General features: G+C 41.2%; 1 protein-coding gene across 2 annotated transcripts in view; it reads left to right on the forward strand.

Moving 5' to 3' along the window:
* Positions 1-27,649, forward strand: part of prkcda (protein kinase C, delta a) — a 100,904-nt gene that overhangs the window by 57,352 nt on the left and 15,903 nt on the right. For both annotated transcript variants that reach the window (XM_061940597.2, XM_061940590.2), the window contains exons 7-13: positions 538-623; positions 4,581-4,710; positions 4,783-4,883; positions 8,728-8,824; positions 10,760-10,893; positions 12,419-12,592; positions 12,665-12,756. In XM_061940597.2, coding sequence (XP_061796581.1) covers positions 538-623; positions 4,581-4,710; positions 4,783-4,883; positions 8,728-8,824; positions 10,760-10,893; positions 12,419-12,592; positions 12,665-12,756 — 814 coding nt within the window. The remainder of the gene's footprint in view (positions 1-537; positions 624-4,580; positions 4,711-4,782; positions 4,884-8,727; positions 8,825-10,759; positions 10,894-12,418; positions 12,593-12,664; positions 12,757-27,649) is intronic.

Raw genomic sequence — 27,649 nt, forward strand, 5'->3', positions numbered from 1 at the left:
TTATATTTATATCTAACATCATTTCCCAACTCATATGGAAACGGGGTTTGTACAAACACTTATACTTCCATTATTATTTATATCCCACATTTAGTTTTTAATTAACATTGATCATAGTATTAACTACTGTGTTGATTAAAGAGTGATATATTTTTTCAAGACATTGGTCTTAAAGTGTTTTTTAAATGTGTGAATGGAACTGGAACATTTTAAGGAATCATCCAAGCTGTTCCACAGATGAACCTCCCCTGACAGAAACACATCTACTTTTTAAGCTCGTTCTTATGTTTGCTTTCTGAAAGATAGCTGAACCTCTGAGGTCATAGGGACTCTCTCCCTCTCATGGTTATTTTCAGCCCGGTCAATGCAAAAGCTCCAGAAAAAAACTACACACGTTTTTGTTTGATACCGTCACATGAAACGGCATTATTGTGAGGATTTAAAAACCGCAATACTGTTACATCCCTAGTGTGTACTTGTGTGTAATGGTGTGTACTTTTTGTCATCCCATTATTTTGACTGAGATTTGTTCCCCAGAATGCAATGCAGCCATCCACAAGAAATGCATAGAAAAAATCATCGGCAGATGCACCGGTACTGCTGCCAACAGTCGAGACACTGTGGTACGTAACACAATCTACACCAGGCATGGGCAATTATTTTGACTCTGGGGCCAAATTTTGAGAAAAAAATGTGTCTGGGGGCCGGTATATCTGATTTTTAGGGACACTAATACCATACTTGCCAACCCTCCCAGATTTTCCGGGAGACTCCCGAAATTCAGCGCCTCTCCCGAAAATCTCCCGAAATTCAGGCGGAGCTGGAGGCCACGCCCCCTCCAGCTCCAATGCGGACCTGAGTCCGCTTTCCCACGATATAAACAGCGTGCCTGCCCAAACACATTATAACTGTAGAATGATCGAGGGCGAGTTCTTGGTTTCTTATGTGGGTTTATTGTTAGGCAGTTTCATTAACGTCCTCCCAGCGCGGTAACAACACACAACAACAGCAGTCATGTTTTTGTCTACCGTAAAGCAGTTCGTCTGCCGTAAACAGCAATGTTGTGACACTCTTAAACAGGACAATACTGCCATCTATAACATCAATAACATATACAGCTTTTAGAGAGTGCAGTGCACAACTGCGGTCACAAGGAGACGAAGCAGAAGAACGAGGAAGATACAGCCATGGCGACGCCGACGACGAGTAAGATGAAGAAATACGCTTTGTTGCACCTTTCCTGCCTGAGTCCGGCGATTAGTTGCAAATCTTGCTTTATTGATTGCTTGCACACAGCCAATCCAACACAAAACAAACTAGTCCCGCCCGCACTCACGCTACCGCTCCCTCTCTTCTCTCGCCCACACACTCACTGACGTCACTCACGTCACATGCTCACCTATTAAAGGGCCACACACACACATACGCTACTCTCATAACAGCTTGTAAGTTCTAAGCCGCAGCTGCGATTGGACCTGGATAGCCTCCGGGAAGAAGTAGTGGACTACCAAGTGCTTGGCACTGAAGATCTTCCTCAGGAAGCAAAGATTGACCGGTTTTGGGCCATGCTAGGGAGCGATGGAAGATTCCAGACTCGAGCGCATTTGATGAAAGCACTTTTGTGCGTGCCACACATCAATGCATCATCAGAGAGGGTGTTCAGCATGGTTAGAAAAATAGTGACAGAGAATAGAACAAGGATGGACAATTCAACCCTTAACTCAACAATGAGTAGATGAGTGTTATGTGTGTGTATATGTGTAAATAAATGAACACTGAAATTCAAGTATTTCTTTTATTTATATATACATACAGTATATATATAATAAAATAAATATATATATATATATATATATATATATATATATATATAGCTAGAATTCACTGAAAGTCAAGTATTTCTTTAGATATATATATATATATTTATATATATATATATATATATATATGAAATATATATATATATATATATATATATACTTGTTGTATATATATATATATATATATATATATATATATATATATATATATATATATATATATATATATATATCTATGAAATACTTGACTTGGTGAATTCTAGCTGTAAATATACTCCTCCCCTCTTAACCACGCCCCCGCCCCAGCCCCGACCACGCCCACCCCACCCCCTCCCCCCACCTCCCGAAATCAGAGGTCTCAAGGTTGGCAAGTATGACTAATACAAAACCTCACAATAACGTGTTATTGAAAGCTAAAAACGTTATGACAGACCGCCTTAAAAAACTGAACAGAATTGTAATTTTTTTTACTGAATGAGACACCCAGAATGTACGTGAAACTAAGTCATTTACAATATTAACTATTAAGGATAAAACACTGAATATTGACAACATATGAACCTCACACCCCCTCTTGATTGACATATCTTACAATGAAGCGAAACACAACAAAAATGCAACAAACAGCGAAATATGAACGCGAAGAGTAAAAAAAAAAAAACCCTACCTACAATCTGATACATCTGATATATCACTAAGCTTCAGAAGTTTGTTGTAAAAATCTCCTTCCGTGTCTGTGCCTGACACCCGCATTTCAGGTTGGTGGGTCTGGAAACACTCCCCACCCACACTGCTTGGTGCCTTGTCTGAGTTGCTGTGACTTAGATTATTACCATAGTAACTAATTAGATGACCATAGTAACTAATTAGGTTACCATAGTAACTAGTATATCATGCAAAAGTGCAGATTCCAAGCATTGAAATACTTTATATAGTTGAAGACTTACAGTCATTAGAAAACATCACTGCACATCATAATGGCAGCTACACTTTCCATCTTAAAGGGGAGCATTATCACCAGACCTATGTAAGCGTCAATATATACCTTGATGTTGCAGAAAAAAGACCATATATTTTTTTAACCGATTTCCGAACTCTAAATGGGTGAATTTTGGCGTTGTGACGTCACATCGGGAAGCAATCCGCCATTTTCTCAAACACCGAGTCAAATCAGCTCTGTTATTTTCCGTTTTTTTCGACTGTTTTCCGTACCTTGGAGACATCATGCCTCGTCGGTGTGTTGTCGGAGGGTGTAACAACACGAACAGGGACGGATTCAAGTTGCACCAGTGGCCCAAAGATGCGAAAGTGGCAAGAAATTGGACGAAAATTGTTTGTTCCGCACACTTTACCGACGAAAGCTATGCTACGACAGAGATGGCAAGAATGTGTGGATATCCTGCGACACTCAAAGCAGATGCATTTCCAACGATAAAGTCAAAGAAATCTGCTGCCAGACCCCCATTGAATCTGCCGGAGTGTGTGAGCAATTCAGGGACAAAGGACCTCGGTAGCACGGCAAGCAATGGCGGCAGTTTGTTCCCGCAGACGAGCGAGCTAAACCCCCCTGGATGTCTTGGCGCACACCGTCCCAAGATGATCAAGAGAAGAATATCGACCCTAGCTTCCCTGGCCTGCTGACATCAACTCCAAAACTGGACAGATCAGCTTACAGGAAAAGAGAGCGGATGAGGGTATGTCTACAGAATATATTAATTGATGAAAATTGGGCTGTCTGTACTCTCAAAGTGCATGTTGTTGCCAAATGTATTTCATATGCTGTAAACCTAGTTCATAGTTGTTAGTTTCCTTTAATGCCAAACAAACACATACCAATCTTTGGTTAGAAGGCGATCGCCGAATTCGTCCTCGCTTTCTCCCTTGTTGTGTTGTTTTCGTCGGTTTCGCTTGCATACGGTTCAAACCGATATGGCTCAATAGCTTCAGTTTCTTCTTCAATTTCGTTTTCGCTACCTGCCTCCACACTACAACCATCAGTTTCAATACATGCGTAATCTGTTGAATCGCTTAAGCCGCTGAAATCCGAGTCTGAATCCGAGCTAATGTCACTATAGCTTGCTGTTCTTTCCGCCATGTTTGTTTGTGTTGGCTTCACTATGTGACGTCACAGGAAAATGGACGGGTGTTTATAACGATGGTTAAAATCAGGCACTTTGAAGCTTTTTTTTAGGGATATTGCATGATGGGTAAAATTTTGAAAAAAACTTTGAAAAATATAATAAGCCACTGGGAACTGATTTTTAATGGTTTTAACCCTTCTGAAATTGTGATAATGTTCCCTTTTAAATATCTAAAAAAATATTTGGGAATGTTCGGCGGGCCACATTGAAAAGCTTAGTGGCTTAATTTGCCCAGGTCTGATTTACACTGACGTAATACAATGTCTCCAGATGTCACGTCAATAATGACATTTTGGAGGGGGTTGCCAGGTCAGTTTAGAACAAAGGCAGGCAGCAGTCAGGGTCCACATCCTAGTAGGTCATCAATATTAAGCATCAAGAAAGAGCGACTTACCTAGATAAGAGTTGGGTGGAAATGATCAAGCACAAATGTTCACACAGTGTGCAAGATAGGGCGGGCTCTATAAAGGCCAAACAAGAATTTGGGATCCAACAGGGAGTAGAGAAAGGAGCTAAGATGAGACAAATGCGCAAAGCTGTGAGGTGTCACCGAGCCCTCGGACGGATTCCCTCGTCACGGCTCAATAACGGAAAGGGCGAACCCTGTTTGTCTCCGCAGTTCCAGAAGGAGCGCTTCAACATCGACATGCCGCACCGCTTCAAGGGGCACAACTACATGAGTCCCACTTTCTGCGACCACTGTGGGAGTATGCTGTGGGGTCTTGTCAAGCAAGGACTGAAATGTGAAGGTAGAGCCCGCATCCGCCAGCGACCCGCTCACCGCCATGTACGTTGTAATGTTGTCTGTGTCGTGTTGGCAGATTGCTCCATGAACGTTCACCACAAGTGTCAGCATAAAGTGGCCAACCTTTGTGGCATCAACCAGAAGCTGCTTGCTGAAGCACTGACACAAGTCAGCCAGGTGAGATGTACACAAGTCTTCTACAGCAGTGGTCACCAACTTTTTCCAGCCCAAGATTCCTTGTCTCAACCAAAAACCAAAGCAAGATCTACCCCTGGGTCAACTATGTTTTAATATATATATATATATATATATATATATATATATATATATATATAGTGACGTGCGGTGAGGTTGATGGCTGGTGAGGCACTGACTTCATCACAGTCAGATTTACAAACATATGAACCCTAAAGAGTATCTTATTCACCATTTGATTGGCAGCAGTTAACGGGTTATGTTTAAAAGCTCATACCAGCATTCTTCCCTGCTTGGCACTCAGCATCAAGGGTTGGAATTGGGGGTTAAATCACCAAAAATGATTCCCAGGCGCGGCGCCTCTGCTGCCCACTGCTCCCCTCACCTCCCAGGGGGTGATCAAATGCAGAGGACAAATTTCATTACACCTAGTGTGTGTGTGACAATAATTGGTACTTTAACTTAACTTTAACTTTACACATACAAACTGTAGCACACAAAAAAGCACATTTAATAAAAAAAAACGTTATTATGGTCTTACCTTTACTTAGAAATTAAGTCCATGCGCCGCAACTAAAGCCCTCACTTAAACTTTCCACGTGCAAGATTGAATCTATTTAAAAAAGTGTAACCGAGGGTTTATAAATGTCGCCTATACTGTATGAAACTACAAAATAACAAACACGGAGGCTCCAGTTTACACGAGGACCACTTTATTTACCTTCTTTCAAAAACCTTCGCAACGTGACATCACTTCCGCTCTTAGCGCCTTCAAAATTAGAGCTCAAGGCATATACTGTATAACAGCGCATAACAGGAACTTAACATCACAAAGAGGAAAGCCCATGAAAATAGGTTACAAAAGTTATTTAATAAGAAGCCAAAAAGTGCAAAAACAATAATGTTCGTGTTGGAGGAGTTGTGAATTAGATACACCTGCAGTCTGCAGGTGTACCTAATGTTGTGTCCCTGCAGTCATTCACAACTCCTCCAACACGGACGGTATAGCTCGGTTGGTAGAGCGGCCGTGCCAGCAACTTGAGGGTTTCAGGTTCAATCCCCGCTTCCGCCATCCTAGTCACTGCCGTTGTGTCCTTGGGCAAGACACTTTACCCACCTGCTCCCAGTGCCACCCACACTGGTTTAAATGCAACTTAGATATTGGGTTTCACTATGTAAAGTGCTTTGAGTCACTAGAGAAAAGCGCTATATAAATATAATTCACTTCACTTCACTTATGAAATAATTTTTTAAAATAGATTCAATCTTGCACGTGTAAAGTTTAAGTGTGGGCTTTAGTTGATATAACAATTCTACGGCGGGGGTGCAGGAGGCGAGCCTCAGCCAGTGCGTCTTTTGCAGCCGTTTTATGATCGCTCAGCACAAGAAATACGTTACACACATACAGTTGTTGACAAAATACACTGTACATTATATACCTCAGCTAACTAAACTATGGAAATGTATAATATAATTCATATAGCAATGCAGTCTCACTGCACAGCAGGCCAGCAGTTAGCCGAGTCCAGAATCCATGTTGAGGCACTGAGTGACGTGCCTCAACTGGCTGCGGTTCACCGCACCGTCTCTTCTCAATATTTGAACGGCAAATGTGAAAATTCAGAGATTTTGAATAAAAATAATAAAATAATAAATGGAAAATAACTTTATAGTATAATCACTGGATACATATAACAATTTAATTTTTTTTTTTTGTTTTTACATTTTTTTTCTTTCCATGATGGCAGGTGAGGCGGGGCCTCACCTGCCTCTAGTGACTGCACGTCACTGATATATATATATATATATATATATATATATATATATATATTTATATATATATATATATATATATATATATATATATATATATATATATATATATATATATATACATATATATATATATACACAAACCCCGTTTCCATATGAGTTGGGAAGTTGTGTTAGATGTAAATATAAACGGAATACAATGATTTGCAAATCTTTTTCAACCCATATTTAGTTGAATATGCTACAAAGACAACATATTTCATGTTCAAACTGATAAACTTTTTTTTTTTTGCAAATAATCATTAACTTTAGAATTTGATCATGTCACAAATTTATAACAGATATAACAAATGGAAAACTCCTATGAGGAGTTTTATTGTACATCTATAAACAAGCGTATTGGTGTGTCTTGTGGGACAGGCCAATGTAAGTCGGAGAAAATGCAGTCCTTTATACATTATTTAATGTTTCTCTGTGGCCCGGTCGCAAATGTGTCACAGACAGGTACCGGTGGTTGGGGACCACTGATCTACATCACAGGTGTCAAACTCGCCAGTTTTGGCCCACTACATCATTTTATGTGGGGTTAAATAAAAAAATACTTTTTTTTTAATTTATTTTTTTTACTAAATGCATTCGTTCTTTCAATTTTGACAGATAAAAAAATGCATATTTTAAACTTTAATATTATCTGATCGTGCCAATTATATTATTATATACTGTACTGCAGAACTATATTTGCAGATAAAAACTGTCATGACTTGGTCCTGGGGTTTAGTTTTTCTCGAAGGCAACGGAAAGTTGGCTCGGGCGAGACGGGAATGCAGGTACAGTTTTATTTAAACATTGGCATGGACAAAAAGGAGCAGCGTGACCGATGGACATCAAAAAAGAGTCAGAAATGTGCAGAGCATAAATGTGGGGATGTCACCAGAAAGACAAACTGAAAACACTGAACTTAAATACTACAGACATGATTAACGAAAACAGGTGCGTGACTCAAAACGTGAAACAGGTGCGTGACGTGACAGGTGAAAACTAATGGGTTGCTATGGTGACAAACAAGAGTGCACAATGAGTCCAAACGTGGAACAGGTGAAACTAATGGGGTAATCATGGAAACAAGACAAGGGGGTGAAAAGCCAGCAACTAAAGAGTCCAATAACTAAACAAAACATGACTTAAAACAAAACATGATTACACAGACATGACAAAAACAAATAGTTAAATATCTGCTTGTCACCTTTATTCATGATTTCATACATAAAAAAAAAATCTAATAATCAAATGCATATGCACTTTGATTAATCACGATTAATCACAGGTTATTACCCGCGTGCATAATGTCAATTAATTTAAAAAAAGCGGCCCCCTGAAAGCAGCCATTACTGCAATGTGGCCCTCAATGAAAATGAGTTTGACACCCCTGATCTACAATAGGATTTGTCTGAGTGGCTGGACAGGACAGATTAACAACATAGAAATAAAATATTAAATATTAAATCATCTTTTTAATCTTTTTTTGACACTCATATTTCTCATTCTTAGTAAGAGGAATGAGGAAATGTAGCTCACATACAGATGGTAGTCTTGACACAAACATTTAAGCTTACATCACACTCTGCTGACTGTTTACTTTCTGTGTGTGTGTGTGTGTGTGTGTGTGTGTGTGTGTGTGTGTGTGTGTGTGTGTGTGTGTGTGTGTGTGTGTGTGTGTGTGTGTGTGTGGATTGTCCTGGTGTTTTTTTTATGGACAATAAAGGAGAGGAATGAGCGGAATGAGGAAATGTAGCTCACATACAGATGGTAGTCTTGACACAAACATTTAAGCTTACATCACACTCTGCTGACTGTTTACTTTCTGTGTGTGTGTGTGTGTGTGTGTGTGTGTGTGTGTGTGTGTGTGTGTGTGTGTGTGTGTGTGTGTGTGTGTGTGTGTGTGTGTGTGTGTGTGTGTGTGTGTGTGTGTGTGTGGATTGTCCTGGTGTTTTTTTTATGGACAATAAAGGAGAATTTGTTTTTTTTTTTAAAACCTCTTCTTTGTCCCCATCAGAAATCCTTCACTCGTCGTTCTGATCCAAACCTTCCGAATCTGCCGGATATTGGAATCTACGACGAGGTTAACAAGCTGTCTGAACTGGACATCAACGGTCAGCGAGTGTCTGCGTCTCCTAACAGGACTCAGTGTTGGCGTTAACGCACTTTTTATGTCTCTTTACGCATTGAAATCAAAAAAGGGCGGAACATTTTGGAAGTCCGCGCAGATTTAAAGGGGAACATTATCACAATTTCTGAAGGGTTAAAACCATTAAAAATCAGTTCCCAGTGGCTTGTTTTATTTTTCGAAGTTTTTTTCAAAATTTTACCCATCACGCAATATCCCTAAAAAAAGCTTCAAAGTGCCTGATTTTAACCATCGTTATATACACCCGTCCATTTTCCTGTGACGTCACACAGTGATGCCAACACAAACAAACAGCAAGCTATAGCGACATTAGCTCGGATTCAGACTCGGATTTCAGCGGCTTAACACTGTCTGATAAGATAATTACTAACAACTATGAACTAGGTTTACAGCATATGAAATACATTTGGAAACAACATGCACTTTGAGAGTGCAGACAGCCCATTTCAGGCGCGCTAAGAACATATATTTTTCCACGATTTCAGCACTCAGGTTAACCATACCTAAATAGACACAAAATACTGCATTACACAAGACTACCCGAATGTAGTCGAATGATTGAAAAAAATAAATGTTTTTAAGCTAAATTATTGGTAAACACAGTTTATGTATAATAATTTACGTAAAACCGCGAGTAATGAATAAAGTTTTCATAAATTAATATATTCTGTAGACCCTCATCCGCTCTCTTTTCCTGAAAGCTGATCTGTCCAGTTTTGGAGTTGATGTCAGCAGGCCAGGGAAGCTAGGGTCAATATTCTTCTCTTGATCATCTTCGGTGGCATAAGGGACGGTGTGAGCCAAGACATCCAGGGGGTTTAGCTCGCTCGTCTGCGGGAACAAACTGCCGCCATTGCTTGCCGTGCTACCAAGGCCCTTTGTCCCTGAATAGCTCACACACTCCGGCAGATTCAATGGGGGTCTGGCGGCAAATTTCTTTGACTTTATCGTTGGAAATGCATCTGCTTTGAGTGTCGCAGGATATCCACACATTCTTGCCATCTCTGTCGTAGCATAGCTTTCGTCGGTAAAGTGTGCGGAACAAACGACTGACCATTTCGTCGGCTTTCCCCACACCCTCGTATTTTGAACAAATTTCGTCCAATTTCTTGCCACTTTTGCATCTTTGGGCCACTGGTGCAACTTGAATCCGTCCCTGTTCGTGTTGTTACACCCTCCGACAACACACCGACGAAAGTGAGAAAATGGCGGATTGCTTCCCGATGTGACATCACGTTGTGACGTCATCGCTCCAAGAGCGAATATTAAGCAAAATTCACCCATTTAGAGTTCGGAAATCGGTTAAAAAAATATATGGTCTTTTTTCTGCAACATCAAGGTATATATTGACGCTTACATAGGTCTGGTGATAATGTTCCCCTTTAAAAAAAACTTTTTTTTCTCGATTATCGCTTTCCGCCGGTGTTTTGTTTTGTTTATATTTGCCTGGTCAAATTATTAATTGTGTGAATGCTCCAAAGCATTCACACATATGCTTTCTTTTCTTCTTCTTCGTCTCCAGATTTTGGCGCGCTCTACCTACCACATTTTTCATCCGATTGAAACCGTTCCAACTTCAAACCGTTCAGCCTATTCGGGAATCGCGGGCTTTCCCTTGACAAATTTCAAAAATTCCCAGATTTCCCAGAACTCCAGGTTTTCCGGGACATTTTTCCCATTTAAAATGAATTGGCCATTTTTCAAACTTCCACCATTTCCACATTTTTCAACCGATTCAAATCATTCCACCTTCAACACATTCCACTTATTCTGGACATTCAAACTGTGACCCCGAAAATGTACCTCATTTTTATGACTCGATGATGACTTTGAAAATTCCTAGCGCCAACACTGGGACTATAGCGGTGAATGTGATAAATAACTGTTGTTCCTTTGTCAGATTCACTAAGTCACTATGGTAGAATATGGGATGGCTCCAGCCTGCAGCCTCAGACCCGTCTCACCCATCTGACACACATCAATGTGGACAACTTTGTCTTCCAAAAGGTCCTAGGAAAAGGCAGCTTTGGCAAGGTAAGCAGCCACTCCATCCAGGGTTTATCAATTGCCTGGATTTTAATGACGTCACGTCCGGCTCATTAAATATGCACGGTCTCGAAGAAAAATGCCCCTATGCTTGCGATGTTTTCGGCCGTTCAAATCGTGAAAAGGATAAACGTTTCTTCAGAGTTCCTTGACAGGTCATCAAGAATGGCGGGAAAAATGCAAGATTTTACGAAAGACATTGACAAAAGTGGCACACACTCCAGTGCAATGGAGCAGAGTCGAAGAACGCACAAGTTTGCAGTGATCATTTTGTTAAAGGTTTGTTTTGATATACTTTTGACATTTAGTATTTCCTAGGGGTGTAACGGTACGTGTATTTGTATTGAACCATTTCGGTACGGGGGTTTCGGTTCGGTTCGGAGGTGTACCCAACGAGTTTCCACACGAACATATTAAGTAGCCGCCAACGCTTACTTCTGCCTCTGTCTCTGTCAGTCCTCTCCACAGCACCCAGCATTGTCCCACCCACACAACCATCTGATTGGTTACAAACAGAGTGGTAACAGCCAATCAGCAGTGCGTATTCAGAGCGCATGTAGTCAGTGCTTAGCGTTTAGCAGGTAAGCATCAGGCAGCGGACTCTCCCCAAATGATAATAAACACCTCCCAGTCAACTACTAGTAACATCACTATGAGCCCGTTGACCTTCTAGAAATATAAAAGGCAGCTCAGCTCGCTCGCAGTCCTGGCTTGCGGTGAAGGCTAATTCGCTTTTAGCGTAACGTTGGATCATTTTGCGGTGTGTGTGTATGTGTGTGTGTGTGTGTGTGTCACGGACAGCAAAGCCCTGTCTGTCTGTTATTTCACTTTACCTTTTTCTGTGTTGATTGAGCTGTGTTGAAGCAGCAAAAAAGGACATTATGTTAAATGAAGAGTTTCTGTCTCTGATAGTTGATATAATAATGTAAGTGCATCATTAAGCCTACATGAACTCCATGGTGTTCAGGGATGAATAGTCTCTCCTATTGCTATTGTACCTTTTTTTTCCAGCTTTAGTTACAATAATCATTAGTAATGCAGCAGCCTAGTTTTGAATGGCAGGGTCCCTGCTATCACACGTTGATAAAAATATAACATTTACATAATAAAAATCAACGACAGGCTTCCCAAATGCTGTAATAAATGAAGCATGATGAGTTGACTTGAAACTGTTTAATGTTGCACTTTTTATATGTAGAAGAAAAGTTTTGTCATTTTATTTAATCTGAGCAACAACTTGAGGCAGTTTAATGTTGATTAACGTGGGCAGAATTATTATAGTGTTCCCAATGTTAAAAGGATAAAGCCATTGTTTACAAATTTGGTAAATAAATAACCAAAAAATGTATATACATATATATATATTACACACGGTATGTATATATATATATATTATATATATATATATATATATATATATATGTATATATATATATATATATATATATATATATATATATATATATACATACATATATTAGACACTGTAGCAAAAAGGTGATTTCTGTTTCAGGTTCTCTTGGCGGAGCTGAAAGGTCGCGAAGAGTACTTTGCAGTGAAAGCTCTGAAGAAGGACGTGGTGCTGATGGACGACGATGTGGAGTGCACCATGGTGGAGAAGAGAGTCTTAGCTCTGGCCTGGGAAAATCCCTTCCTCACACACCTGTACTCAACTTTCCAGACCAAGGTAAAGCCAGCTTTCATTTCCTTACTGCCGGCAGTGACAACTCTTAACGATGCTCCTCGTCATCCACTGCAGGAACATCTCTTCTTTGTCATGGAGTATTTGAACGGAGGAGACCTAATGTTTCATATTCAGGAAAAAGGACGTTTTGATGTCGCCAGATCCACGTAAGGAAGCAAAAGCCTGTCTCCTTCTTCTTTACTCGGCACACACACACACTGAATCAAGTGTGATGGAAAGCAGACGCAAGCAAAAATTAGCCAATATTTGTTCTGCATGTTGACCCTCTCTTTGTCTTCCTCCCTTTATGGGATTTTGCTTTGGGCTTTGATATCACATTTTGAGTCCTTATGGGCTCTACCTGGGCAGGTGTGCATTCCCTGGTGCTCAATGACCTTGTAAGGACTGAGGCAGAATGAGCTATCAATTACTTGCCAGCGTTTTTTATACTTATTAGAACTATTGAATATCCAGGTACACATTTTCTCGCGTTTGTTTCAGTTCCGAGTTCAGTCTCTGAAGCCTGTAGTAGGATGCAGCTGCTTCTCCCCCTCCAAAACATTTCAACCTTGCCATGTTTTTTTCCGTCTTTTTTTAAATAATATTTCCTGCGTTTATACTCCAATTTCAGGTCAACGTGTGCAATAAAAGTGACTATTGAAACACATGTATTAGTTCCAGCTGCAATAACACTCCCTTCCTGTCTTTAATCAGCATTGTTTGCTCGCTATGCATCACGCTGACAAGCTTAAAGGGGAACATTATCACAATTTCAGAAGGGTTAAAACCATTAAAAATCAGTTCCCAGTGGCTTATTTAATTTTTCAACGTTTTTTTCAAAATTTTACCCATCACGCAATATCCCTAAAAAAAGCTTCAAAGTGCCTGATTTTAACCATCGTTATATACACCCGTCCATTTTCCTGTGACGTCACACAGTGATGCCAATACAAACAAACATGGCGCATAGAACAGCAAGCTATAGCGACATTAGCTCGGATTCAGACTCGGATTTCAGCGGCTTAAGCGATTCAACAGATTAGGCATGTATTGAAACGGATGGTTGTAGTGTGGAGGCAGGTAGTGAAAACGAAATTGAAGAAGAAACTGAAGCTATTGAGCCATATCGGTTTGAACCGTATGCAAGCGAAACCGACGAAAACGACACGACAGAAAGCGAGAACGAATTCGGCGATCGCCTTCTAACCAACGATTGGTATGTGTTTGTTTGGCATTAAAGGAAACTAACATCTATGAACTAGGTTTACAGCATATGAAATACATTTGGCAACAACATGCACTTTGAGAGTGCAGACAGCCCAATTTTCATCAATTAATATATTCTGTAGACATACCCTCATCCGCGTTCTTTTCCTGAAAGCTGATCTGTCCAGTCCAGTTGGAAATGCATCTGCTTTGAGTGTCGCAGGATATCCACACATTCTTGCCATCTCTGTCGTAGCATAGCTTTCGTCGGTAAAGTGTGCGGAACAAACGTCCAATTTCTTGCCACTTTCGCATCTTTGGGCCACTGGTGCAACTTGAATCCGTCCCTGTTCGTGTTGTTACACCCTCCGACAATACACCGACGAGGCATGATGTCTCCAAGGTACGGAAAACAGTCGAAAAAACGGAAAATAACAGAGCTGATTTGACTCGGTGTTTGAGAAAATGTCGGATTGCTTCCCGATGTGACATCACGTTGTGACGTCTTCGCTCCGAGAGCGAATAATAGAAAGGTGTTTATTTCGCCAAAATTCACCCATTTAGAGTTCGGAAATCGGTTAAAAAAATATATGGTCTTTTTTCTGCAACATCAAGGTATATATTGACGCTTACATAGGTCTGGTGATAATGTTCCCCTTTAAATGTTCGATGAAATCTGAGGTTTCTCCACCCAAAGAGCTACAAAAGCAGGGTTGCCAAAGTGCTAGCAGCCTATCGCTTAGTTTTTATTGGCCTGCAGCACGTTGTTCCAAAAATAGAAAAAGAAAACCCAGCAAAAATGGTAAAAAAAAAACAAATAGCAAAAAGCCACAATGTCAAGAGAAAAAGCTGTAATGTTGCTATTAATAATGAATAATATTCAAACAAAGCTTTCTGCTGCATTACCTGATAAAAATAAATATTTCAAAAGTGATGTTTCTGCAAATCTTACATTTAACTAGAGCTGAAATTGTAATATGTCACACACAAGTGGAACTCTTAAGTGCATATCCCATAGGGGTGTAACGGTACGTGTATTTGTATTGAACCGTTTCGGTACGGGGGTTTCAGTTCGGTTCGGAGGTGTACTGAACGAGTTTCCACACGGACATATTAAGTAGCGTAACGCACGTTGTGTAAACAATGCACACCGAGGCACAACACACGGCATGCTAGCAGCTAACGGGCTACGATAGACTGACCATACGTCCTCTTTTCACCGGACATGTCCTCTTTTGCGGAGCTGTCAGGGCGGAGTTTCTTAAATGCCTCAAATGTCCGGCATTTTGAGTGAGGGTTGCGTGTATTTTCTATGTACATTCAGGGTTAAGAAGGGGTTAAAAACAAAACAAATTGTGCAGCAGCAGCATTGGTGAGGGAGGGGCAGAGACAGAGAGAGAGAGAGAGAGAGTTATGATAAACGCGCATGCGTCGCCAGGCTCTGCTTTTTATCCATGGATTTATCACATTTAATTTTTTATTATCTATAGCAGGGGTGTCAAAAGTGTGCCATTTGCGGCCCACAGATAATGTTTTAAAGGCCCACGGCACGTTCTAAAAATACTATTAAAATAAAATAAACAAAATCATAAGAAAAGTGAAATAAAAAAGCTTAAAGGTGAAATGTAATTTAGAAAAAGTTGCAATGTTGACTAATGAAACAAAGCTGTTTTTTTTTTCTTTCAAACTGTCATTGCTCAAAACATAATATTGAATCAAAATCAATGTTATTATGAATTATTGACCTATCCAAGGTTCCCATTACTTCACATCAAATATTCCACTAAGAAAAATATTTTTGGTGGAAGATTTTGCAAATTTGGTAAATAAATAACCAAAATATTTATATTTTGTTGTTTTCTTACTGTACCGAAAATGAACCGAACCGTGACCTCTAAACCGAGGTACGTACCGGACCGAAATTTTTGTGTACCGTTACACCCCTAATATCCCAGCAAGCACAAGACATTGATACAACGTTGATTATACATGCATGTCTTTTAAAACCTTGCAAAATAGTTGTATTTGTAAATTGAGACAACGTTGGCTATGTCTACAACCTTCTACTATCCAGGTGAGAGGCATGATTTATAATCTAGAATTAACTTTCACCAACTCAGAGGCGATGCAGCAGCTCACAGTATGTAAATATAGTAGCATAAACTAAATAGCTCTCTTTGATCACAGCGCCGCTAAAAGTACCTCCTCTGCGTTAGCGCTTATAATAACAATATTACTAATACTTGGTTAATATTCAGGTCACAACATGCAAATGGAGTATTTCTGGGGCTTTTTGGACATTTCTTTAGAGGGCAAAATAGTGTTCTTTAGGGGTGTAACGGTACACAAAAATTTCGGTTCGGTACGTACCTCGGTTTAGAGGTCACAGTTCGGTTCATTTTCGGTACAGTAAGAAAACAACTAAATATACATTTTTTGGTTACCGGTATTTATTTACCAAATTTGTAAACAATGGCTTTATCCTTTTAACATTGGGAACACTATAATAATTCTGCCCACGTTAATCAACATTAAACTGCCTCAAGTTGTTGCTCAGATTAAATAAAATGACAAAACTTTTCTTCTACATATAAAAAGCGCAACATTAAACAGCTTCAAGTCAACTCATCATGCTTCATTTATTACAGCATTTGGGAAGCCTGTAGCTGATTTATTATGTAAATGTTATATTTTTATCAACATGTGATAGCAGGGACCCTGCCATTCAAAACTAGGCTGCTCCATTACTAATGATTAATGTTACTATAGCTGAAAAAAATGGTACAATAGCAATAGGAGAGACTATTCATCCCTGAACACCATGGAGTTCATGTAGGCTTAATGATGCACTTACATTATTATATCAACTATATGAGACAGAAACTCTTCATTTAACATTATGTCCTTTTTTGCTGCTTCAACACAGCTCAATCAACACAGAAAAAGGTAAAGTGAAATAACAGACAGACAGGGCTTTGCTGTCCGTGACACACACACACACACACACACACACACACACACACACACACACACACACACACACACACACACACACACACACACACACACACAAACAAACAATGACATAACATACATATACACACAGGGTCCATTGCCAGGGTTTATGTGGTCGACATATATAAAATAAAAACTAAATAAGATAAGGCTCAGAATGGTTTCTTAACAAAACCTTTCTACATATAAAGTGCTTTTTTGGATTGATTGATTGAGACTTTTATTAGTAGATTGCACAGTACAGTACATATTCCATACAATTGACCACTAAATGGTAACACCCCAATAAGTTTTTCAACTTGTTTAAAGGGGAACATTATCACAATTTCAGAATGGTTAAAACCATTAAAAATCAGTTCCCAGTGGCTTATTTTATTTTTCGAAGTTTTTTTCAAAATTTTACCCATCACGCAATATCCCTAAAAAAAGCTTCAAAGTGCCTGATTTTAACCATCGTTATAAACACCCGTCCATTTTCCTGTGACGTCACATAATGAATACAAACAAACATGGCGGAAAGAACAGCAAGCTATAGCGACATTAGCTCGGATTCAGACTCGGATTTCAGCGGCTTAAGCGATTCAACAGATTACGCATGTATTGAAACGGATGGTTGTAGTGTGGAGGCAGGTAGCGAAAACGAAATTGAAGAAGAAACTGAAGCTATTGAGCCATATCGGTTTGAACCGTATGCAAGCGAAACCGACGAAAACGACACGACAGCCAGCGACACGGGAGAAAGCGAGGACGAATTCGGCGATTACCTTCTAACCAACGATTGGTATGTGTTTGTTTGGCATTAAAGGAAACTAACAACTATGAACTAGGTTTACAGCATATGAAATACATTTGGCAACAACATGCACTTTGAGAGTGCCCAATTTTCATCAATTAATATATTCTGTAGACATACCCTCATCCGCTGATCTGTCCAGTTTTGGAGTTGATGTCAGCAGGCCAGGGAAGCTAGGTTCGATATTCTTCTCTTGATCATCTTCGGTGGCATAAGGGACGGTGTGAGCCAAGACATCCAGGGGGTTTAGCTCGCTCGTCTGCGGGAACAAACTGCCGCCATTGCTTGCCGTGCTACCGAGGTCCTTTGTCCCTGAATTGCTCACACACTCCGGCAGATTCAATGGGGGTCTGGCAGCAGATTTCTTTGACTTTATCGTTGGAAATGCATCTGCTTTGAGTGTCGCAGGATATCCACACATTCTTGCCATCTCTGTCGTAGCATAGCTTTCGTCGGTAAAGTGTGCGGAACAAACGTCCAATTTCTTGCCACTTTGGCATCTTTGGGCCACTGGTGCAACTTGAATCCGTCCCTGTTCGTGTTGTTACACCCTCCGACAACACACCGACGAGGCATGATGTCTCCAAAGTACGGAAAACAGTCGAAAAAACGGAAAATAACAGAGCTGATTTGACTCGGTGTTTGAGAAAATGGCGGATTGCTTCCCGATGTGACGTCATCGCTCCGAGAGCGAATAATAGAAAGGCGTTTAATTCGCCAAAATTCACCCATTTAGAGTTCGGAAATCGGTTAAAAAAATATATGGTCTTTTTTCTGCAACATCAAGGTATATATTGACGCTTACATAGGTCTGGTGATAATGTTCCCCTTTAAGTCGGGGTCCACGTTAATCAACATTAAACTGCCTCAAGTTGTTGCTCAGATTAAATAAAATGACAAAACTTTTCTTCTACATATAAAAAGTGCAACATTAAACAGTTTCAAGTCAACTCGGCCTCAGATTAACTTTTCTTCCCCCCCAGACTGGCTAATAGAGATGCGCGGATAGGCAATTATTTCATCCGCAACCGCATCAGAAAGTCGTCAACCATCCGCCATCCACCCGATGTAACATTTGATCAGAACCGCATCCGCCCGCACCCGCCCGTTGTTATATATCTAATATAGACGATGCAAGGCATTAGTGAGGTTATAAAGCTTTTGCCTGTTAAAGAAAGGAGACTGATCCAATGCAGTACAGACATTCGCGTGCCACGCTGTCACGGCCCAGACGCACACCAGTGCGCAATCATATGGGAGCCGCGCTGAGCGCACCTCCAAGCGCGTCTCGCTGCCGGCGACGGCCTGGTATGGGCCCGAGGCTCCAGCGCCATCCATTTTCAGGGCTAGTTGATTCGGCAGGTGGGTTGTTACACACTCCTTAGCGGGTTCCGACTTACATGGCCACCGTCCTGCTGTCTATATCAACCAGGGTGAGCCCCACCCCTTTCGTGAGCGCACTGCGCGCGGAGTGACCCCTGTTACGAGCCCCCGGCCACGGGGGTGGCGGGCAGGTAAGCTGCTTATCTGCTGCGCGTGACGCCGGCCGCGGCGAAGGCGGACGAGGCGGGGTGTCGGTGCGGTGGTGACCCTGGACGTGCGTCGGGCCCTTCTCGCGGATCGCCTCAGCTACGGCTCCCAGTGGGGCCCTCTCGGGGGAAGGGGCCTCGGTCCCGGACCCCGGCGAGGCGTCCCTTCTCCGCTCCGTAAAAGTGTCCATCTCTTCTTTTCTTTTTTCTTCTGTTGTGGCATATGCTGCAGGTGCCTGCTCGTTTTTCGTATGTGGGTAACAACATTTAACTATGTATATATATTTCCGAATTGGTTTAACTGCCACCCGCCTGAATCTATTTAAAATCTATTTTTTATTTTTTTCAACCGCCCGACCCGACCCGCGGATAAAATCTAATTTTTTTAAATTTCATCCGCCCGATCCGCGGATAATCCGCGGACTCCGCGGTTGTGCCCGCAAACCGCGCATCTCTACTGGCTAACTTGGCAGTAAGAGGATATATGGGCTTATTGTTCTTCCACCATAGAAGTGGGTCAAAATCTAGTTTTTAATGCAATATGGACTTAAATCTGTTGCTATAAAAACATTGTCATTGCTTTAGCCCTGCCTGACTCGCCAAGGAGAGGCTGCTTGAATGCGGTGGTGACGCTTCAAATGGGTTAGCATGTTTGACGTGTTGTTAGAAGCAAGCAGCTGCTGAACAATGTCGGCAAACCTCCGTCCTCCATTGTTGTATCGCGCAGCCAAAGTGTTTCCAAACGGGAGATCTTAACGAGGCTCTGGCTTTTACAGTGTGTTGTGCCTCGGTGTGCATTGTTTGCACAACGTGCGGTACGCTACTTAATATGTCCGTGTGGAAACTCGTTCGGTACACCTCCGAACCGAATCGAACCGAAACCCCCGTACCGAAACGGTTCAACACGTCCCAGTACACCCCTAGTGTTCTCCCATTAGCTGCATTATTATCCACCCCGTACTTGCCGTATTTTACGACTTAGGTTGCATCAAAAAAGAAAAACATGTGTTTTTGTGTCACATTAGGATTGTGAATGATAGACAACATTTTTCGAAAAAAGTGCAATTTCTCTTTAAAGGGGAATATTATCACCAGACCTATGTAAGCGTCAATATATACCTTGATGTTGCAGAAAAAAGACCATATATTTTTTTAACCGATTTCCGAACTCTAAATGGGTGAATTTTGGCGAATTAAACGCCTTTCTAATATTCGCTCTCGACGTCACATCGGGAAGCAATCCGCCATTTTCTCAAACACCGAGTCAAATCAGCTCTGTTATTTTCCGTTTTTTCGACTGTTTTCCGTACCTTGGAGATGTCATGCCTCGTCGATGTGTTGTCGGAGGGTGTAACAACACGAACAGGAACGGATTCAAGTTGCACCAGTGGCCCAAAGATGCGAATGTGGCAAGAAATTGGACGTTTGTTCCGCACACTTTACCGACGAAAGCTATGCTACGACAGAGATGGCAAGAATGTGTGGATATCCTGCGACACTCAAAGCAGATGCATTTCCAACGATAAAGTCAAAGAAATCTGCCGCCAGACCCCCATTGAATCTGCCGTAGTGTGTGAGCAATTCAGGGACAAAGGACCTCGGTAGCACGGCAAGCAATGGCGGCAGTTTGTTCCCGCAGACGAGCGAGCTAAACCCCCTGGATGTCTTGGCTCACACCGTCCCTTATGCCACCGAAGATGATCAAGAGAAGAATATCGACCCTAGCTTCCCTGGCCTGCTGACATCAACTCCAAAACTGGACAGATCAGCTTTCAGGAAAAGAGCGCGGATGAGGGTATGTCTACAGGATATATTAATTGATGAAAATTGGGCTGTCTGCACTCTCAAAGTGCATGTTGTTGCCAAATGTATTTCATATGCTGTAAACCTAGTTCATAGTTGTTAGTTTCCTTTAATGCCAAACAAACACATAGCAATCGTTGGTTAGAAGGCGATCGCCGAATTCTTCCTCGCTTTCTCCCGTGTCGCTGGCTGTCGTGTCGTTTTCGTCGGTTTCGCTTGCAAACGGTTCAAACCGATATGGCTCAATAGCTTCAGTTTCTTCTTCAATTTCGTTTTCACTACCTGCCTCCACACTACAACCATCCGTTTCAATACATGCGTAATCTGTTGAATCGCTTAAGCCGCTGAAATCCGAGTCTGAATCCGAGCTAATGTCGCTATAACTTGCTGTTCTATGCGCCATGTTTGTTTGAGTTGGCATCACTATGTGACGTCACAGGAAAATGGACGGGTGTATATAACGATGGTTAAAATCAGGCACTTTGAAGCTTTTTTTAGGGATATTGCGTGATGGGTAAAATTTTGAAAAAAACTTCGAAAAATAAAATAAGCCACTGGGAACTGATTTTTAATGGTTTTAACCATTCTGGAATTGTGATAATGTTCCCCTTTAAGAAGAAACACATTTAATAATAATAATAATAATAATAATCTAAGACCAACATGTCATGGAAGAAACTTGCTTTCTTCTTATTATGGCAGGAAATTGATTGCTGGGTTTTCTTTTCTACAAATACGAGAGGTTTTCTCATCAGGTCACATTTAAAGGAAGTATTACGCTTGCATCTGCTTTCCATTAGATCAGATGTGCGTGAATATTTAAACAAGTGGAATGGATGGGCTGCATTTGGTTATGCAATAGTTTTTCCTTAGGCAGCAACTGAAGTGCTTGCCAAGCCTCAAATGGCCTCTTCGTCTACAAAGACCCTGTTGGAACCAAACGATAACATCACACTCAGTGGCCCATTTCCATTTATTTACTCTCGCTTTTGCATAAACGGCAGACAGATTTACACTCAGGCTGTTTTAAAGTACGCTCATATCCAAGCCGTATGCACAACGCTGCTTCGTTTAACGAAAGTAAGTCATTTACATCTTGTGCAGGGGCCTAATACAGATCAGCCAAGACTCCTCACCACAGAAAAACATTTTAGCTTGATAAAAAAAGATGTGAAACACAGCAATGTAGCATTCATATTTTAATTTCTTCTCGTGTTCTTATGTGAAGTATTTGGAAATACAACTACATGTAAACAAAAAAATAGTCCTCTCTGTGCACATACAATAATTATCGATTTAAAATGCATTTTTGGGGATTATAATAAAGATGAACTTTAACAGTTTTTTAACATGCAAACAAAGAAATAATTATTGTGCAAATAAAAAAAATGTATCAACTTAAAATTCCCTTTTTTGAGATGATAATAAAGATTAAATTGATTTAACATAGTATATATGTATATGTATGTATGTATTGTATATATATATATATATATATATATATATATATATATATATATATATATATATGATGGCTAGTGAGGCACTGACTTCATCACAGTCAGATTTACAAACATATGAACCCTAAAGAGTATCTTATTCACCATTTGATTGGCAGCAGTTAACGGGTAATGTTTAAAAGCTCATACCAGCATTCTTCCCTGCTTGGCACTCAGCATCAAGGGTTGGAATTGGGGGTTAAATCACCAAAAATTATTCCTGGGCGCGGCGCCGCTGCTGCCCACTGCTCTCCTCACATCCCAGGTGGTGAACAAGGGGATGGGTCAAATGCAGAGGACAAATTTCACCACACCTAGTGTGTGTATGACAATCATTGCTACTTTAACTTAACTTTAACTTTACACATACAAACTGTAGCACACAAAAAAGCACATTTAATAAAAAAACGTTATTATGGTCTTACCTTTATTAATAAGTGCGGAAACAGTGGTGTTCGTGTTGGAGGAGTTGTGAATGAATGAAATATGAAATCCGTGCTGCAGTCTGCAGGTGTACCTAATGTTGTGTCCCTGCAGTCGTTCACGGCTCCTCCGGCGCGAGCATTGTTGTTTTTGCACTTTTTGGCTTCTTGTTAAGTGACTTTTTTTGGGTGGATTCGGTCTTGCACGTGGAGGGTTTGGGTGTGGGCTTTGGTTGGTGTGGCGCTCCCGTCGGTGGGTGCATTCTGCGGCGGAGGTGCATTAACCGGCACCGGGAGGCGGGATTACTGCGAGCCTCACACAGTGCGTCTTCGCAGCAGTTTTATGATCGCTCAGCATAAGAAATACGTTACACACATACAGTTGTTGACAAAATACACTGTACATTATATACCTCAGCTAACTAAACTATGGAAATGTATAATATAGTTCATATAGCAATACGGTCTCACTGCACAGCAGGCCAGCAGTTAGTCGAGTCCGCAATCCATGTTGAGGCACAATTGAGTGACGTGCCTCAACTGGCTGCTGATCACCGCACCGTCTCTTCTCAGTATTTGAACGGCAAATGTGAAAATTCAGCGATTTTGAATACAAATAATCTAAAACTGGTGAAGTTAAATAGAAAATAACTTTAAAGTATAATCACTGCATACATATAACAATTTAATTTTTTTTTTTCTTTTTACTTTTTTTTTCTTTCCATGATGACCGCATGTCACTGATATATATATATATATATATATATATATATATATATATGTATGTGTGGGAAAAAAATCACAAGACTATTTCATCTCTACAGGCCTGTTTCATGAGGGGGGTACCCTCAATCGTCAGGAGATTTTAATGGGAGCATTCGCATACCATGGTTTATATAGGGCACAGAGTGGGTGGGTACAGGCTGGCCTAGGGGCGTGGTGATTGGCTCATGTGTTACCTAGGAGGTGTTTCCGTCTATGGCGGCATGTTGTTACAATTTCGCTGCGCTTGTTGAGGGATGACAGGTCTGGACGGTAAATAATAAACAGTTTCTCTTTCAAGCATAGGTTGCATCTTTTATTACCACTATTGTAAGGTGTGCTGGATGCAAGAATTTGCCATGTTATTGAATATTCAACATTATTGTCTTTGAGGTCCCAAATGTGTTTGCTGAGTTCCGTGGTATTTCGCAGGTTTTTGTTCCTGAAAGAAGCCTTGTGATTGTTCCATCTGGTTTTGAATTCTCCCTCGGTTAATCCTACATATGTGTCGGATGTGTTAATGTCCTTGCGTATTACCTTAGATTGGTAGACAACTGATGTTTGTAAGCACCCCCCGTTGAGAGGGCAATCAGGTTTCTTTCGACAATTACATCCTTTGTTGGTTTTGGAGTCGCTCTGTCTGAGGGCCGACGGCTCATTTGCAATTGTTTTGTTGTGGTTTGAGATGATTTGTCGTATATTGTTCATGCAGCTGTAGCTCAATTTAATGTTGTTCTTGTTGAATACTTTTCTTAGGATGTTGTCTTTGGGAAAGTGTTTGTCAATCAGATTGAGGAATTTGTGTCCAATGTTCGTTGAGACGTTTTTGCTGTATGGGGGGTTGTACCAGATGATGTCGTTCCGTTTTCTGTTCTTTTTTGGCTGGTTTCCTGACGTGGGTTCATAGGTGAGGGTGAAATTGTATCCGCTTTCATCAAGGGCTTTTTGGTACGGGGGGGTTGCTTGGTCAAATTCAGCTTTGCTAGATGACAGCATCGATAGCCTTTTATTGATTCCGGTAGGTATTCTTTTCGTGGTGGTGGGTGGGTGGTTGCTGTCATGGTGCACGTATTGGAGTGTTGTGTTGGGTTTCGTGAATGGTTGGTAGCTGTTATTTCTCAGGTTGAAAGTGACGTCAAGGAAGTTGACGGTTTGCTTGTTGGCTTCAATCGTGATCCGTAGGCCGTTCTCTTTGAAAATTTGGCATATGCGCTTCTTGGTATTCTCGCTGCTCCTTGGCGAGGCGCGACACACTGCCAGTCCGTCATCACGGTAAATACCAAGGTTCAGATTGAGGCTAGCGAGCTGGGAGAGGAGGAAACTCCCAACGAGTTCACACGTTTCTGCTCCGTCAAAACTTCCCATAGTGACGTCAAATGTTGCATTGTTCTTTTTTTGCCATGGTGTACTGTTGTGGATGAGAATGGAGTTTTTTGCGTGGATGATGATGTTTCTTTCGTTGCCTGTGATTGAGTCGTAGTCTGAGGCGAAGTCTAGTGCTTGAGTCAGTAGGTCTTGCGTGATGGAAGGGTAAAATTCCTCGATATCAAAGGAGATAAAGTTGTGCTGTTGTTTGTCTTGGATGTTGTTGAACCATTTGATTACTGCTGCTGTATTTCTCCATTGGTTGAGTGGTGTTTTGTCCTTGATTTTTGTGTTGACTCTGTCCAGGATTATTTTGCTGATTTTTCCTATTTCAGATTTAGTTGGGTTTATTAGTCGGCATGTTGGGTTATTTGCGAAGTTGGGTTTGTGGTCCTTCAATGTGATGAAGGCTTCCTTGTTGGCTGTGGCGTCCACCCTGTCCTCAATGTCCAGTTCAGCCGCGATCCTTTTATTTTCCAGGTGGATGTTCTGTAAGGTGTTGGGTTGCGCTTTTTTGTATGATTTGGTGATGCTTCTGTCCAGTAAGGTGTGGTGTTCTGGTATGTCCATTCTGTAGAAGTTTGTGGTTTTATCGGCAGCTATGATGAGGTTGTTTACTTTCTTGATGCGCTCCTTGTCATTTTTCAGCTTGGTGAGGAGTGGGTTGCGGATTGGCTTGAATTTGACTGATTGTATCATTTTGAGCATGTCGTTCTCAAAATCCTTTAGTTCCTCAACTGTGGGTGGGTTCTTGGTAGATTTGAATCCGTAAGTTTCCTTTTGCATTCCTTTTGTTTCAGGGTGGAGGAAAAAATGTGCTTTCCACCGCATCCTTCTTAGGAAGTGTTCCGTCTTTTCTATGAGCCTTAGCTTGTAGTCATTCTGCGCGGGTATGGGAATGTTCTTCGTGGAGTAGTCGATGTTGAATTTTTCCATTTCTGATCGTCGTACAGTGCTCAACAAATGTCAATTTGGAGCGGAGTATATGTCTTAATAAGGTTATCCAAAAAATAGTGCTCGATACCGTAGTAGAGCGCAATATATGTATGTGTGGGAAAAAAATCACAAGACTATTTCATCTCTACAGGCCTGTTTCATGAGGGGGGGTACCCTCAATCGTCAGGAGATTTTAATGGGAGCATTCGCATACCATGCCCTATACAAACCATGGTATGCGAATGCTCCCATTAAAATCTCCTGACGATTGAGGGTACCCCCCCTCATGAAACAGGCCTGTAGAGATGAAATAGTCTTGTGATTTTTTTCCCACACATACATATATTGCGCTCTACTACGGTATCGAGCACTATTTTTTGGATAACCTTATTAAGACATATACTCCGCTCCAAATTGACATTTGTTGAGCACTGTACGACGATCAGAAATGGAAAAATTCAACATCGACTACTCCACGAAGAACATTCCCATACCCGCGCAGAATGACTACAAGCTAAGGCTCATAGAAAAGACGGAACACTTCCTAAGAAGGATGCGGTGGAAAGCACATTTTTTCCTCCACCCTGAAACAAAAGGAATGCAAAAGGAAACTTACGGATTCAAATCTACCAAGAACCCACCCACAGTTGAGGAACTAAAGGATTTTGAGAACGACATGCTCAAAATGATACAATCAGTCAAATTCAAGCCAATCCGCAACCCATTCCTCACCAAGCTGAAAAATGACAAGGAGCGCATCAAGAAAGTAAACAACCTCATCATAGCTGCCGATAAAACCACAAACTTCTACAGAATGGACATACCAGAACACCACACCTTACTGGACAGAAGCATCACCAAATCATACAAAAAAGCGCAACCCAACACCTTACAGAACATCCACCTGGAAAATAAAAGGATCGCGGCTGAACTGGACATTGAGGACAGGGTGGACGCCACAGCCAACAAGGAAGCCTTCATTACATTGAAGGACCACAAACCCAACTTCGCAAATAACCCAACATGCCGACTAATAAACCCAACTAAATCTGAAATAGGAAAAATCAGCAAAATAATCCTGGACAGAGTCAACACAAAAATCAAGGACAAAACACCACTCAACCAATGGAGAAATACAGCAGCAGTAATCAAATGGTTCAACAACATCCAAGACAAACAACAGCACAACTTTATCTCCTTTGATATCGAGGAATTTTACCCTTCCATCACGCAAGACCTACTGACTCAAGCACTAGACTTCGCCTCAGACTACGACTCAATCACAGGCAACGAAAGAAACATCATCATCCACGCAAAAAACTCCATTCTCATCCACAACAGTACACCATGGCAAAAAAAGAACAATGCAACATTTGACGTCACTATGGGAAGTTTTGACGGAGCAGAAACGTGTGAACTCGTTGGGAGTTTCCTCCTCTCCCAGCTCGCTAGCCTCAATCTGAACCTTGGTATTTACCGTGATGACGGACTGGCAGTGTGTCGCGCCTCGCCAAGGAGCAGCGAGAATACCAAGAAGCGCATATGCCAAATTTTCAAAGAGAACGGCCTACGGATCACGATTGAAGCCAACAAGCAAACCGTCAACTTCCTTGACGTCACTTTCAACCTGAGAAATAACAGCTACCAACCATTCACGAAACCCAACACAACACTCCAATACGTGCACCATGACAGCAACCACCCACCCACCACCACGGAAAGAATACCTA

This window comes from Nerophis lumbriciformis, linkage group LG03 (assembly GCF_033978685.3).
Source record: "Nerophis lumbriciformis linkage group LG03, RoL_Nlum_v2.1, whole genome shotgun sequence".
Classification (NCBI taxonomy): Eukaryota; Metazoa; Chordata; class Actinopteri; order Syngnathiformes; family Syngnathidae; genus Nerophis; species Nerophis lumbriciformis.